This window comes from Equus caballus, chromosome 15 (assembly GCF_041296265.1).
Source record: "Equus caballus isolate H_3958 breed thoroughbred chromosome 15, TB-T2T, whole genome shotgun sequence".
Taxonomy (NCBI): Eukaryota; Metazoa; Chordata; class Mammalia; order Perissodactyla; family Equidae; genus Equus; species Equus caballus.
Genome location: NC_091698.1, coordinates 19,213,488 through 19,230,477, shown reverse-complemented (window position 1 = coordinate 19,230,477; position 16,990 = coordinate 19,213,488). Strand labels below are relative to the sequence as shown.

The window sequence follows — 16,990 nt, the reverse complement described above, 5'->3', positions numbered from 1 at the left end:
AGAGCTACAGGAAGTGTCTCCCCAGGGCAGGGGTGGCTCCGGCACCCGGGAGCTGACCGGAAATGCAGATCCTCAGGCCCGACCAGGCTCCCCAGTCAGAAACTCTGGGGTGTGGCCCAGCCACGTGGTTTTAACAAGTGCTCCCGGTGACGTGGATCCAGCCACAGCCCGGGGACCTCTGCAGCAGACAGCACACCTTTGTCCTCCCAAGCTCAGAGCCCTAAGACACGTGTTTTGTGAAGATACCAGTGAAACGATGTGGAGGTGAGCCCTCTCCAGACACCCCCGCTACTCCGGGCACCATTCCAGATGTCCCCCTCCCTTCCTTCCCAGGCAGCTGGCAGACCCTTACGATTCTTCCTTCAGTGTCCCCTCCATCCCTGGGCCAGCCCCCTGTCAGGCTCTGCCACTGCATTGACTGGACAACCTCTGTCACTGTCCTCCTGTTTCTGCCATCTCCACGTGGCGCTTCTCCCTTCTCACCAGGTGACTTATCCTGAAAGCTGTTGTTCCTGTCATTTTCCTGCTTAAGATTTCCAACCTCTCCAAACTATTTTGACGGCCCACTGTAATTATCAAAAAGTCTTGAGGGACTGACCCTGTGGTCTAGTGGTTATGTTCGGCACTCTCCACTTCGGCGGCCCTGGTTGGTTCCTGGGCACAGACCTACACCACTCATCAGCAGCTACACTGTGATGGCGACCCACAGACAAAACAGAGGAAGACTGACAAAAGCGTTAGCTCAGGGAGAATCTTCCCCAGCAAAAAAAAAAAAAAAAATCTTGAGCATATACCCCACATGTATGTATATGTAGCACTGCATTATGTTCATTATAACACAGAAGCAGAAAATTTAAAAGGATGAGGTAAAAAAGCATATATAAATATACATATGGAAGTCCTTGAATGTCTTTCCACAATGCTCCATGTAGGGGGTTCCATGGGCCCACCTCCCCCACCCTAAATGCCAGTCCCACAGGATGTGTTCTGCTGGCCCTCACCCCCAGCCCACCCCCAATCTACCTGTTTCCATTCCTCCAGCAGCCACAGCAAGCCGGGCAGCATAGTCCTGAGCACACCCAGCCCTCCCCAGCCTTGCTAACTCCTGGAATGACTTTGGGTTTCTGATATCATCTGTGTGGCTCCCGATTATAGAATCACCAGCGCCTGATCAGAGATCTCGTCTCTCATGCAAAGCGCAGTAGCGCTGAGATAACACTTGTTCAGCACTGGGTCCCCATGAGCTTGACCGGACACACTTAGGAGCAGCAACTCTGCAGGACATTTGCTCTGCACAGCAAAGCCCTGGCATAACCACGGCATCCGACTCTCCCTCCTCCTACGGGTATCCAGCGCTCCCTCCTCGGCTCCCCCAGGCACCAGGCGCAGGAGTGCACCAGGCTCTCTCCAAACACAGGCCAATCCCCCTGCCATGCTGCTGGGCAGGACACCTGAGGGACCACAGCCGACAGCCCCCAGCCTCATCTCCCACTACTCACAGTCTCCCACACTGCAACACTAAACCCCTCTGTCCGAGTCCACTGCACTTGCTCGGACTTCAACCCCTGGCCCTGCTCTTCCCCTTTTCACAAAGGCCCTGCCCCTCCACCTCCCCCAGTGGCAGGCTCTGTTCTGTCATCTTTCCAAACCCCGCGTGTGCCTTGCCATCTCTCAGATGCCCTCTCCGACCCCTTCCTGGTACCCCTGCAGAGCCTTACACTGCTTCTGTGTCTGCCTCCACACTGAGGTCAGGGTCCCTGTCCTATTTATCCTGGACATTACTGTGCCAGATAAATACTGTACCAGAATGAAGATGAAAATAAAACTAACACAACTGACCTTGAGAACCCAAGACAGTCTTTAAGGTAAAGCTTTAAAATTCCACCCTTGTGCACTGTTGGTGGGAATGTAAATTGGTGCAGCCACTATGGAAGACAGCATGGAGGATCCTCAGAAAATTAAAATAGAACTATTATGCAATCCAGCAATTCCACTTCTGGTATATATCCAAAGCGAACAAAAACACTAACTCAAAAGATGTCTGCACCCCCATGGTCACTGCAGCATCATGTACGATAAATAGCCAAGATATGGGAACAAGCTGATGTCCATCGATGGACAAATGGATAAAGAACATGTGGTATATATACATATACAATGGAATACTCTTCAGCCATAAAAAAATGAGCAAATCTTGCCATTTGCGATAACATGGACGGACCTTGAGAGCATTATGCTAAGTGAAATGTCAGAGAGAGGAAAGACAAATACTGTATGATCCCTCTTACATATGGAATCTAAAAAAATCCCAGAAAAAGAGATCCAGCCTGTGGTTACCCAAGGCAAGAGGGGGTGGGGGGATTGGCGGAAGGTGGTTGAAAGTTACAAACATCCAGTTACACGATAAATAAGTCCTAAGGATGTGGTGTACAGCACTGCGACTGTACTAACGCTGCTCTGTGACATACATGAAGGTTGTTAAGAGTAAATCCTAAGAATTCTCATCACAAGGAAAAAAACTTTCTTTTTCTTTTTTTGCTTTCTCTTTCTATTGTATCTATATGAGATGACGGATGGTAACTAAACTTATTGTAGTAATCATTTCACAATGTATCTAAGTCAAACCATTATGCTGTATACCTCAAACTTATACAGTGATGCATGTCAATTATATCTCAATAAAACTGGAAAAAATTCTAAATATTGAGTTACATCCTTAAGGTGCTTCACTCAGTCAAGAAAGCTGTAAGAACAACAGTTTGAAGGAACAGAATTCTCCCATTGGAAGCCCTCAGCCATGCAAAGCCTTCCTTTGACTTAAGTGAGGACATCCTAGGATATCCACCTGCCACGAGTGCTAAGCAGGCATTTAGATGAACTCAGTAGACATCTGCACTGAGAGACTATCTCCATATATTAGGCAAAAAAGCGAATCACAGAAAAATCAACGGTATAAAACCGCTTACGTTTTAAAAGCACCTAAATATATTTTATGAACACAGAATGCAAAGGAAACTATCTAGATGATTCATACAGTACTAAAGTGTCAACCAGTAACCCAGGGGAAGCCATAGAGGGTTAGCTGGAAGCGCAGAGCGGGGAGAGGGTCTTCCAATCCTTCCACGTTGTTTGGATGTTAAAATTAGGAATTGAGACCAAGCCTCAGAAAGAGAGGGAAATATCAATACCCCTTGCACCTTACTGTCCAAACTGTAAGCTACTCTTAACCACCAAATACCTTAGGTTCCAGGTTCTTCAACTCAACTCAGGACTCAGAGGCAACAACGTATCGAAAGAAAGCTATTTGTAGAACTTCCCTTACCCGTAACAATGATGTGACTACTTCTTACAATGGAAACTAAGATATATTCTGTCAGCAAACCTTGACCTAAGAAAGTCACTCCCGCCTCTTCACAGCAGGACGCCAATAAATTTGTAAACATGTTCCACTCAAACATACTCTCAAGGATGTGGTGCACAGTATTACTATTCAATAAGTAAACATTCAAAAACCCCTTATCTGAAATACTAGACAACAGCATCAATTTGGAGAACCAGGTAGAAAGAGAGAAAGCAAGCTGTCGACCACTCCTGATCTGCAGAAAGCAAAAGTGCATTTTACTCTTCGAATGACTAGACACAAACACAAACGACAAGAAGCTGGCTCTCCTTGCTCCCCTCCAACTTCACAAACACGGTAGATGGTTGGCGTGATACAGAGAAAAAGCAGCCACATTATTTCTTTTGTTTTTTTCCACTTAAACAGATGGAGGCTCAACCTAAGGAAAGTGGCAATATTTTCTCTCAAACAACAGGAAATGAAATAGACCTCCGCCAGGCTACCAAACAAATGCATCTCCTTAGTTTTCTGATGGAAAGAAGGTACAGATTCATTAAAGAAAAGGAGAGCAACACGGGGGACTCCTTCCCAGAGACCCCAGCCTCAGCCGGGAGGGCTGCCTGGAGAGAGGGCTAGGAGCCGCCCAGCCCTGCCTCCTCAGGATGCACACCGAAACTGACCCTGTGCTCTGCCCCTGGACCAACCACTTCCCGGCGGAAGCACAAGTCAGGAGAAGGAGGCACATCTCCAGCCCCACGCACGGAGCAGGCCACTCGATACACATCTGCTGCCAAGTCGACGATGAATCTGCTGAAAACTGCTGACAGCGACAGCTCTGCTGCAAACACTTCCTTTCCAACCAGCTTCGAATGAACACCACTGATGATAACGGTTGATGGATCTATTTTTAGAATGCTTACGGCAAAGAAAGCCAGGAAAAAAAAGGGCTAAAAGAAAACTAGCTAGGAAGAAAAAGCAAATTCAGACTCCCCACTACAACTTCCAGAGGAGGGAGGAGCTATCGTGTAACCAAACCCAGAATGCGAGGATAAGACACATGTCAAGTTATACTAACTTCTTTTAGAACGTAGAACATTATGATTAAGAACAAGATGGGGAAAAAATGTGTACATATAAGGATTAGGGCAAAAGGCAAAGGGAAAATTTTTCAAAAATGGAGCACAGCTTTGGGGTTAATTTTGCGGCTTGCTGTTGTAAAGTTGTTTTGTTATAATATACTTACTATTGGATCTTTACTTAGAATGCTAAAGAGAAACTTGATAGAAATAAAATTTACAAAAAATGTACGAAACCTACATCAGAGAAATTATAAAACTTACTGAGGGGCAAAACAAAAGATCCCACTAAATGAAGACATATCACTATTTTTGTACAAGAAGACATTTTAATATGCTAAAATTATGAGGATTCTGATTTTATCTTCTTTGCACTTCATTCTCTACTTTTTCCACATTGAGCACATTTTCCTGTTTCCAAATTCTTTTGTAATTTTAATAATGATGGTTTTAAGCTGGCCTTTTCACCTTGCTTTTAAAGGGGTGGAGAGGGAAAGGAGGAGACGATCCAGGAGGGCCACCTCCAAACCACAGGGCCAGCTGGCAGGGACAGTGCGCTCACCGAGACAGAAGGACCCCGTCCACTGGCATGCCACAGCCAATGTGCAGGAAGGTGTGACACCCCACGTGACAAGGGCCACTGGGCGCTTTGCGCTGATGTCCCACCAGTGGCGTGGCCATCCACAGACACGGAACCATGGGGAATGGCTGTGTCTGTAGGTCACCCTAACACACTGCCAAAACATCAGCCTTCTACCCACAGCGTTTATCAGTGATGGCAAAGTCCAGGACAGCGGAAGGAAAGGGGACGTGGGGGGGACTGGGAGTGAGGGTGGCAGTGCAGAGGGGGTATGTGCTGGGGGGAAGTGGAGGGGCCTGGGGCTATGGAGGCTTCAGTGCAGACAAGCTGACAACCAGCCACCCGGGCCCAGCCCACTGTCTCCTCATTAGCCATGCTGGAGTCTAGGGAAAGGGGAGAGGGCCCCTACTACAGGGCCAAATGGGAGGACCGAAGGCAGCCTGACCACCCACCAAGAAGACAAGGGCGATGCCCCGATACCTCCGGTCCCGCCACCGTGCAGCACCCCATCAAGCCTGCCTCAAAGGGTGCCCTTTCTTTCAGGACACGTTTCACGAAAAGCCTACACCCAAGCTAAACAATGGGTTGGTGCAGCCTTGGGGTTCCTCCAGGCTCCTCTACACCACCACCGAATACCACTGTAGCCACACTAAGAGCTGGGGCAGGTCGTGTAATCACTCTGTGCCTCAGTTTCCCCATCTATAAAATGGAGAGACCATCTCCCCCTCACGCTTTGCTGCAAGACAGTAGGATGATCCAAGTAGGTCACTCTTGGTGGGGGAGGGGGGCCGGGGCGCAAGTGGAAGCCTAAGGAGGACCCAGAAAGCCTGGGTGGTGGGAGGTAGGGGGGTGGGAAGGCTTTCATTATATTAAGCACCCAGGATAGAAATTTTTTCTTTAAATAATTAAGATGTACTGGGACTAAGAGGAGCAGGGCATTTAAAATTAAATTCGATACTACATCATCAAAAGAAACTAAGAGGAGGAACAGAACTAAGACCCTGATTTGGCTACACACAAGTTTTGCGGCAAACCACTGCTGATGAGGACCCCATATCACTCACAGCTGATGACCATTTCCACAAGAACTGTCGCTGGCCCCATGACGAGTGTCAGATTAATAGGATTCTCTCACTTGATTACAACTGAGCTGTCCCACACCTTCAGTGTTCTGTTGCTGATACAACACACTGTCTGCTCATATCTTTAAAAACAAATAAATAAACAAAAGCCAGGTCACCTACGTTATGTATGCCAACTGAATTCCAACTTAGAAACAGTGTGTTTTGTTTTCAATTTCTGAAAATACCATAAAAAAGTTCAAAGATACTAAGAATAAATTGCAAAATCTCATCACTCTAACAAAATTGTGTTCATTTTCCAGAACACTCAGACTCCTGAAAATGACTACTATGAAGGGGTTCAGGTGTTCCCTGTGTCACTTTACTTCACTTATTTTGGTTAGAGCAATAAAAAGCTTAACCAGAAAGTAAAAGAAACTGATGGGTTAACTTGAAATTCACTCCTTGCCCTTCTAAATGAAAGGCAGAGAGGGAAAACCTTGGCCCACCCTGGGAGAAGCACCCGCTTACCCGCTGTCACTGCCCCTCCCACCTGAGGACCGTCCCTCCATCAGGTTACACTATGACACCCACACCTGGAAATAGTATTTTTTTCCCAGGTGTCTCCTCAACTATAGCTATATTCCTTTAAAGAAACTGTTTCAATTCCTCATAGTATCCTTTAAAAAGGATTATCTACAAGGCATATCCATTCTCTAAGTGGAAAAAGATGAAACAGCAAGGTGAGACAACTTGACCCAAGTTATGGGATGAGTGGAACGAGGGCAAGTGAAACCACCCCTTCCAGAAGAGAGGCAACCCTGAATCACCCGGCCCTCGTCTATCCCTCAGAAACTCTGAACAGCTACAAGAAAAGCACTTGAAGCAGGCATTAACGTGGGTTCAGCACAAGTGGGGAAGCTGGAAACTGGCCTTGCCTATGAGATTCATCAAAGTCCTTCAACTTCACAACAGACACGCTCCTGATCTCTTGGCCTACACAGCGGTCACACACACCAGGGCTAAAATCCACCAGCATTATCTCCAAAAGGTAGGGAGATGCACAGAGCAGAGTGTAATATTCAGTGTAGAGAGGACACCCCAAAACGCAAAACTGATTCTATCTGGCCCTGCCCTAAGGTTTGACTGTTTAGGGCATGTTCACCAGAATCCCTACCACCTCATGAACTCTCATCAAATGTTCACTCATCTCACTGAACAAAGTCCGTGTCGGGTCAGACGTCAGGTTCTGCCCTCATGGACCCAAAGGACTTCCGCTCCTTGAGCCCTGTCCCCTCCATGCCTAAGGTCAGGGCGGGCCCCTGCCTCCAATTCCACTGGCCATCCTCTAAACACCACTGCCCGGGCCCTGAGGGCGTCCGCATTCCTTCACAGCCCCTGGTCTCATGTCTCACTGAACACCTTGACCAGTTCCTTAAGAACTACATGGGGAAACAGGAAAACTGTTGAAAATAAAGATCCGCAGGTCTTATAACTTGTTTCTACCCTCAGAACAATTCTGACACCAAATGCGTGGGGTTTTTCCACACAAACAACCAATTCTCCCACTCTCTGGACACAACTAGGTGTCCAATAATCCAATCCTGACACTAACGACCTGGTGTTAGCATCAGACCCCACAGGTTAAGAGCAGGGTCCCACAAGACTGCTCCCCACCTCAGACGCTGATGTCAAGTCCCAGAGGCCACCCAGATTTGTGACAAACTGGCTCTAAATTAGGGGTTCCCAGGATCCCCTCCTTGGGTTCAATAATCTGCTAGACTGGCTCACAGAACTCAGGAAAACAGTTTACTTACAATTACCAGTTGGTCATAAAGGATACAATTCAGGAAGAGAGAAATGGAATAGATGCACAGGGCAACACACGGGGGAGGGACTGGAGCTTCCACACCTCTTCGGGTGCACCACTCTCCCAGCACCCCCTCATGTTCACCAACTGGGAAGCTCACATCTCATTTTCAAGAGTTTTCAGAGAGCTCAGTCCTCCTCCTGGAGGTTGGTGGGAGGGGCTGAAGTGCCAACCCTCTAAGCACATGGCTGGTCTTTCTGGTGACGAGTGCCATCCTGAGCTACCTACGGGTCCCTCCCTGAGTCACGGTATTGGCATAAACTCAGGTGTGCTCAAAAGGGGCGCATTAGGAAAAATAAAAGACTCCTATCACTCAGGAAGAGCTCGGTGCCAGGAACAGGGACAAACAGCAGATATATTTTTTCCTATACCACACCAGGCATGAGAAAACAGTTGCAGTTTACTTCATAAAGACCAGGTAACATCCCCAATATATAAGGAGTTCTTAAAAATGAGGGGAAAAGACAACTGAAAACTCAACAGAAAAATAGCCAAAAACCTGAACAGTTCTCAGGAAAAGATAGGTTAATAGGCCTTAAACACTGGAAAAGATGCTTAATGACACTCATAATTCGAGAAATGCAAATTAAAACAAGGAGATACCATTTTTCAGATTGGTGAAAAATTCAAACATTTGTCAGCACACTCTTGGGGAGGCTGAGAGGAAACAGCTGCTCCCCCATCGCTGACGGGAGCATGTGCACAGGCCCACACCCTGCCGAGTATTCGTAACAGCAAAATATCTGAAATCACTTAAATGCCGCCCATAGGAGATGGATCAGATCAGCCGCAGAGCGCACACACAGGAGTACCACGCAGCTGAGAAACAGAATGAAGGTGATCTGCTCCCTGACACGGAGGGCTTTCCGGGAAATGCTGAGCAGGAAAGAAAAAAAGAGGCAAAGAGTCTATACCGTACGTTACCTTTTCGGTAAAAATGAATAACTGTGCATGTATACACACAGACTAATGCCTGTACCTGCAAAAAGAAATGTAGGATGGATAAAACAGGCTAATAAAAATGGGAACACGGTGGAGAGGCTGGAAACTTGTTGCAGTTTCCAGCCTCTGAATATAACTTTTTATATAATTTGACTTTCAACCATGTAAATGGTTTACATACTCTAACAATCAGAAAGAAAAAAGCAAATCCTAAAATTGAACACAAAAAGAAGAACATGAACCTACCTTGTAGGAGGCATAGGAAAAAAATTCCTTTAAGCGGCTTTTGAACACAACACTCGAAGTGCACATTCTTAGTGGGCTATAGTCTCAGGACCAAAAGAGCTACGAAGAAATTCTGAGTCTTCTTAAGTTTGTTGGTGGTGGCAGTGACGTAGTAATTCTGAAACTGTTTGTATGGTAGCAGTACAGAGCAAATGGGGTTTTTACTGATGTTAGAAACAAGATTTTCATTGTGGGGAAATAGGAATCAGGACTATGGAATGGGGAAAGGTATGCAAGAAACCAGTTAAGATTCAACTTGGGGGTATCGGTCGGCATAAACTCATGACTGGAAAAAATACGTACATTTCCAGGTTCTGTCTGGTGAAAGAGGCAGAAGCAGTGACACTTCAACAGCAACGGGCAGGCCAGTGCTCAGACCCTCACTCCTAAACGTGCTCCACCGAAAAGAAGCAGGGCTCCGAGGAGAAACAGCCGATTGCAGGTTTGGGGCAGGGAAAGAACAAGATGACCTGGAGCACCTGGGGATCAAGAAAGTGCTCGAAGACTAAAAGAATCTGTGAGTCCACAGCGATTTAAACAAAGGGGTGGGGCGTGTGAGTTGGTTGGTGGTCCCCCAAAAATATGTCCACATCCTAATTCCTAGAAAGCAAATATGACCTTACTTGGAAAAAGGGTCTTTGCAGATGTAATTAAGGACCTTGAGAGCAAAAGATCATCTGAGATTATCCACTTGGACCCTAAAACCAGTGATAAGTGTCCTTACAAGGGACACAGGGGAGATCTGACAGACAGAAGAGAAGGATGCAACGTGACCAGGTGTTGTACCAGAAAACGCATCTGTGAGAGGAGGGATGCACGGCAGGCCTCCAGGCTTCAACCCAACACCAGCGACAGTGGGACACCCCCGGTGCAAGGCAAACCAACAAGCATTAGTGTAAGAAATGCTTGACCGAGTTTAATCATAAGGAAACAATCAGATAAACCCAGAATGTGAGACATGTGACAGGACAAGAGGCCTGGGCTTTGTTAAAAGGTAAATGTCATGAGAAACGAAAACAAGTTAGAGACATAACAGGCAAATGCAACATGTAACCTCTGACTGGATCCCAGATTAAAAAAAAAACCCACAAAAGGCTGTAAAACACATTTATGGTACAACTGGGGCAAATTCAAATGCGGACTGCACAATAAATGGTATTTATGTTCATTTTTAGAGTATGATAATGGTGATGAGATTATTAGAAGAATGCCTTCACTCTTGAGACGCATTTAAAGTTTAAATATTATGTCTGCAACTTTCAAATATTTCAACATAAACAAGATATTAAAAACACAGAGAAAGAGCAAATGTGGAGAAAAAGAACTGGTGACTGCAGGTGGAGGGTTATTTGGGTGTTCACTGAGTGATTCTTTCAACAGGAAGAACAGAAAATAGGTGTGAAATTCCTAACACTTTTTTGAGGGTTCAGCACAATTTCCAGGTTGCCTCCCAACTCCAGGGAGGGAGGGAGGAAGAGGCGGGCTCCTATCCCCGACGCCCAGGCAGGGGCCTGGGGGCCTGCACCCACCCTGCGCCCTCTGATTCCCAGCTCAGGCTCATCTGGAAACACCACCCATGCTATCGGATCTTCCCTATCTTTTCTCCCCGGAGGCAACTGGCATCGGGAGGGCATCTGAGTCGCTGTGTCCCCTCCCCGGCCGCAGGCCAGCGAATGTTTAATGAGTGAATTTATGAGGCCATCATCAGTCATGTGGGGCTGATTAGATTCAGGACAATGCTACCCCAACCCAAGGCCCAAATCAGAGAAGTCTGTTATCAAACAGGCAAAGCTAACACTTATAAAACATGCTTTTATATGGTTTTCAGGGTTTAATTTAGTCTCTTCTCAGTGGAATAATGGGGACAAGAAAGAAAGGTACCACACAAAAAATTTTTTGTAACTATATATGGTGACATTTATTGTGGTGATCATTCACAATATATACAAACATAGAATCACTATGTTGGACACCTGAAACTAATAACAGGTTACTTGTCCACCATATCAATAAAGAAAGGTACCAGAAATAAAATGTCATTAAAACAAATCCATCATGCACCAAAAATTAAATAAACATTACTAGATGTCACAACTCTGGTCTCCGAGAGCTGAAGGTGAAAACATATGGCTCCTAAACTCCACTAGAATGTCTGAAAAGAGATTTCTTTTTCGCTCTTAAGGTATAACCCTAGGTGGACAGGGAAAAGGGAAATCAAACGCTGCTGGAAGGTGAAAAGAAGATGGACGAGGACAGAGGAACTAAGCGAACCTGAGGAGAGCACTGGGAAAGGCCGGGCTGAAGCCGGGCAGGGTGGACAATGGTCATGCTGGAGCACCTGGAAATGAAGGGACAAGGGAGGAGGTTTGCCTTTCCAATCTGTCCAAACAGCAGCACGACTGCCAGCTGCACTCCCCGCCAGGGCACAAGACGGGCAGCTCCATCTCTGCAGAGGGTAGGACAGGGGTCTGGGACTGGGGAGTCCCCGGCCAAGTGGGACGACGCGCAAGGTACTGCTCAGCCCGGCAGCCCTGTCCCCACTGGGTCCCAGACCTCAGGCAGCGGGGCTCCCCGCCAGCAGGGTCCTGGGAGAGCCGCAGCACCCCAGCTGGGGACTGATAGTGCTGCGGGCGGGCGGGGGTCCAGGCCACTGTGGCGAGCAGTGCACCCAGCGCAGGCCCGGCCCCAGTGGCCACCCTCACCCACCTGCACAGAGCACTGGGGCGCAGCGACCGGGGAAAGGAACACCGGACAGATAGCACCGCCAAGAGAAGAGGCCTGCACCAGGACCACATTTTCTCAGTTTAAAACGCCAAGAGCAAAAGAGAACTCTTAAAAATGAAAAATGATAGCAAAAATTTAAAAATTTTTAAAAATCACTAGAAGAGTCAGAATACAAAGATGAAGAAGTTTCTAAGTTTTCAATAGGTACAGCAAAACCTTAAAATGTCAGAATAGGAAATAAAAGGACTGGACAAGGCAATTCTATTTCAGCATAATAGTAATTCCAGAAGGAGAAAATGGAGGGGAGGAAATAACCAAAGAATAATTCAAGAATATTCCCAGAACCAAAGAATAAGAGTTTCTGGATCACACAGCTCAAAAGTGGCCAGCACGCGGCTACAGACGCGCCACGGCAGTGGTGGGCTCCTGAACACTGGGGACAGTCAGGGCAGGCTTTGTCAAGCTGCGGCCCCAAGCCACCCGAGACCCTCAGAGGCTTAACCCAAAGATGCCTCTTTAAGCTCATGCCACTCTGCGGCCTGGGGCAGGGGCTCTGCACTGAGCGCCACCATCGTGAATGCTGCTGGTCATCAAACCAGAGGGGAAAAATGTGTTCACAACCAAACCCTGGGACCCGAAGTGAGCCGGGCACCCCACGCAGCTCCCAGGCACAGTGATCACACAAGGCCACCAAGAGTGAGGCGAGGCCAGGGGCAGAGAGCTAGAAATGTGTGGGGAACGATGATTACCATGGGCAAAAAGATCTGCAAGCTTTCAGAAGGAGAACCCCAGCCCCACAGAAAGAGACTGGCCGGCCACTCCCATCAACACTAGATGCCAGAAGGGAATGGAACAATGCCTGAAAATTCTGAAGGAAGCTTTTTCTAGAATTCTCCATTATCAATCTATCAATTAAGCGTGAAGACAGAAAGACACTTATGGACAAAGTCTCACAATTCTCCCGTGCACATCCAAGTGAAGTTACGAGGAAGTCATGGGAACAGATCTGTGATGGGCAGCTCCAGGCCAATGGCGGGGGAGGGGGCGCGGCGGTGCTGAGGCTGGAGGCACAAGGTCCAAAGGCTCTGGGGGCCCTTCTTCCTCTGTGTCCCAACAAAGGTCCTGATGCTTCCCAGAATCTCAGCAGGAAGACACAGACAATGACAAAGCGTCTGGAGTTGAATCAGTAACAGTACATAGCAAAGTATATTAAAAAAGAAAACAAGCCAATTAGTTCCAGGGAAAACAAAAAGTAACATCCAGCATGGCTCACTACGGAGAGCACTTTACTCACACACATAAATACTAAATGTTGAGCTCCTCAAAATGACACCACATCTACACGGGGGTGGGGAGCATGGGTTCAGAGGAGAGGAAAGAGAATAAACAATCTTTTCTCAAAGAAAAAGGTCACTAGCTAATATCCATAAATGAACAACCGAGAAGCATACGATTCTACGGCACAAAAACAAATATACCCAAATACTGAAATAATCAGCTAAGAGAAGTTAAGCACTTGCCTCTGGGCAGCGGAAAGAGAGGCGGGGGATTCTATTCTGCCTAACAAACCCTGCAGAGGCTATTTGACTTTTTAAACTTTGTGCATATTAAAAAACACTAAAGGTAATTGGAGCTGCATCTCTGCCTAGGGAACCGCCTAGTAGGTTGGCATGATTTTCAAACAATCAGACCTCTGAGCTGTTCCAATGAACTAATAGAACTGATCTAAGCAAGTGCTACAAGCGCTGAAACACCACAGACACAGTCCCTGTCTTCAAGGATTGTGAATTTTATTGAGATGAAAACATATGCATGGAAAAGAAATCAAGTGCAATGCAAGCCGGCATATGCTCACTCCCCTAGGCGGGGTACAGAAGGCTTATGTGACAGCAAAAAGGGAGACTCTCGGCCAGGGAGGCAAAAAAGACTGAGAAAGGTGTACGAGGTGGAATGAGAAAGACTAGAGGAACCTGAGAGGAACACGGAGAGCATTTCTAGAAGGTGGTTGGCTAACAGTGAGGGTGTGTAATCTGGCAGCATGGACAGTTTCTGCAAACAGAGGTGAGATTTTACTCATAGGGAGGACAAGACTATTAATAAAGAAGAGCAGAGACTAGAAATCATAGGCATCACTGTTGACTTACACTTTCAGAGTCCTTGCACACCGTCAGTCAGGAGCCCTGTAACGTTTTTCCTGCAAAGTGTCTCTGATTTACCATCCCTGCTCATTAGGAACACTGCTTCCACCCTAGTCTTAGACTCCCCCCAGCTGAAATCTCCACTTCAGAAGATGGCCCAAGGCCACTCCCAGGCCTGCCTGCTCGCCCCTAAGTACCCCGGCAGCCTCATCACTGTACTTCGTTTTCCCACTCCAACACTACCCTCCTTTGCATTCCTAGAATACTCCGTGCTCTGGGCTGCCACAGGACCTCTGCACGTGCTGTTCCTTCTGCAACACATTCCCTCCTATGTCTCCCTATTAACTCCTTTATATCCCTCAATTCCTCGTGGAAACAAACGTCCCTGATTGCTCTAACCCAGGAGTCCCTGTCATAAGCTCTCACACATTCCTTTCCTTTATAACAGCCTGTAACGTAACCTGCCTTTGAGTGATTAATCCAATTCATGGCCACCTCCCCTTGTGGGCCAGTGGTGTCCCCATACCGCAGCCACACTTCCCAGGTGAAGCTATCAGAAATACAAATTGTCAGGCACACCCAGACCTGCGGATCTGAAACCTGAGGTGGGAGGCAGCACTGTGCCGAAAACCCTCCGGGTGAGGCGGATGCACACTCCAGCTCCAGAACCGCTGCCTGACTCCATGGGGCACAGCACAGGCGTCTGCACTCCCTGGTGTCCCCTGGCACCAAAAACAGCGATAGACAACAGTAAGGACTCCATAGGATTTCCTGATTGAATGAATGGTGAAAAACTTTCCATGGCTCCCTAGATCCCCTACCTTATTAAGTCAAAGCCCCTCTGTCTACCTGTAGAAGCCCCCATAATCAACACTGAACCTGCTGCAGACCTGGCTTCTAGCCCCCAGCACCCTGGCCTTTTCTGGGTTCAAAACATGGCTCTCTATAGCTTATAATCTGTGTGAACATCTGTACATTTTCCTAATTTCTCTTGGCCTTAATTTCCTCACCTCAAAAAATGGGAATAATCATATTTCCTATTTCCTAGGATTGCTGAGATGATAAAATGAGAAAGGCTCATGCCTACCCATATATGTTAAGCTCTCAACAAATTCAGGTATAATTATTATCATTGTCATAACAATAATTATGCAATTTTAAGTGGTCTTTCCTCGGGTCTCAGCTTTCTTGCTCCAGACTGACCACACACACTTCAGACTAGCTCTTCCTCCAGGCAAAGGACTCACATCTAACACCCATTCTGGCCTGAAAGCTCGCCTAGCAACCAGCAGCCCTGCTGGAGCTTCCTCGTTCCACCTCCTGGAAGAGCTGGGCTGGACCAGACAGGCTGGCTCTTAACCACACGTCTTCCTAAAACTCCGCTGAAGTCACTTTCCTGAGTCCACGCTCACCTCGGGAAGCAGATCTTGGTAACTCAACTCGTGAGCAGGTGGTTTCATCTCAGTTCAGTATGTGTCTGTCTGGTGGCTAGGATTCAAACGGAACTCACACTGGGAGCTATTTCTGGTCCACTTTGGTACTTGGTAAGGTATTAATAGCAGCAATTAAAATACATTCCCATCGAATGGATCTTAAAAAGAAAAAGGACGGTTTCTGCCTCTAAGAAGACCCAGGGACCACCACCCGCCTGCAAATCGCCCCTCCTGCCCCGTCTCGGGCAGCAGCGGTGAGGAATGACAGAAACGAGAACGGCACGCGCCAGCGCCGCCCGGGTCTCCGCGCTGCGCCTCGGGGCTGGGCCGGGCCGCCCGGCCGGGAGCGCCCACCCGCCGCGCCCCGGGGACCCCGCGCAGGACGCCCGGGCGCGGTGGCGGGCCGGCAGCACTCGGCTCCCCAGGAGTTAAACGCTGAGTAATTTTCCCGCGGAGCACACAGTGGGAGCCGGGCTCTGCCAAGGACAACAGTATTTTTATCCTACTTAACCAACGCGGCGCGCGGCCCGGCTGTCCCCAGGGTGTCCCCGCGCCGCACGCTCCGAATAGCCGGCCGGACCCTCTCCGGCTCCCGGGCGACGTGGACAGCAGTGCCGGCGTCGGGGCGGGGGACCGGGCAGCGGGCGGGGGCCGTGGCGCGGGGTCGGCCGAGGACGGCGGTCACCGCTCACGGGCCTAAGCGGGCGAGGGGCTGCCACCAAGTTGGCCGGCTGCTCTGCCGCGAGAGTGGAAGCGGGAGAGGGGTCCGCAACCCGGAAGAGGGTGGGAGCGGGCAGCGCAGGTCCCGCCGGGGAGGGAGGGAGACCGGGCCGCACACCGCCCGCCGCCCCCGGCCCGCGCGGCGCCCGGAATGAATGGGGCTCGCCCACCGGCCGCGGCGCGCACTCACAGGCGACGTAGGCGAGCAGCGCGACGCTCAGCAGCAGCTTCATCCTCCTGCGGCTGACGGCAGACACGAGGCGCAGCAGCGCCTTGCTCACCATCCCCGGGGGCCGCGCCGGTCCAGGGCCCTGCCGCGCGGGGGCCAGCCTGCTGCACAAAGCGCGGCGGCGGCGGCGGCCCCGGAGAGCCCCGCCCCCGCCGCACGCCCCGCCCCGCCCCCGCCGCCGGTTTCCTGCCGGCCGGACTACCGCGCACGCGCGGTCCCGCCCCTGCCCCGCCTCCTCCCTCGCCTCCCCACGCCCCGCCCCCCGCCTCCTCTCCCCGCAGGCGCAATTGCCGCTGCTCGCCCCTAGGTTTTCGAAGAATGTGGCTGGGAGGGCGGCGGCGCGGCGCATGCGCTCCCCGCGTGTTTTGCCGGAGCCGTCGGGGCTGCAGGCGGAGGAGCGTGGCCGGCCTGAGGGCGGGGCGGCGGGCGCCGATCTCCGGAGCCTGCCCGGCGGGTGGCGTGGTGGGCGCCAGCGCGCTGCGGTGGGAAGAAATGTTTATGCTAAATTGGGCCCTGTGTTTGAAGTTCTTTGAACTCGTCCCTCACAAAGTTGGCTGGTCTCTGCGCTGTTTTGTTGGCTTCTTTAGTTACA

At 49.3% G+C, this 16,990-nt stretch overlaps 1 protein-coding gene across 5 annotated transcripts in view; it reads right to left on the bottom strand.

Moving 5' to 3' along the window:
* The window catches only part of UXS1 (UDP-glucuronate decarboxylase 1), a 96,704-nt gene extending 80,112 nt beyond the window's left edge, over positions 1 to 16,592 (bottom strand). The window contains exon 1 of one of the 5 annotated variants that reach the window (XM_023618483.2): positions 16,360 to 16,592. In XM_023618483.2, coding sequence (XP_023474251.1) covers positions 16,360 to 16,453 — 94 coding nt within the window. In that variant the 5' untranslated portion in view covers positions 16,454 to 16,592. Of the gene's footprint in view, positions 1 to 15,428; positions 15,608 to 16,359 lie in introns of those variants that run through there. The other 4 variants (XM_023618482.2, XM_023618485.2, XM_070235986.1 and 1 more) reach the window with 4 other exon arrangements.
* Between the last annotated feature and the right edge of the window lie 398 nt (positions 16,593 to 16,990).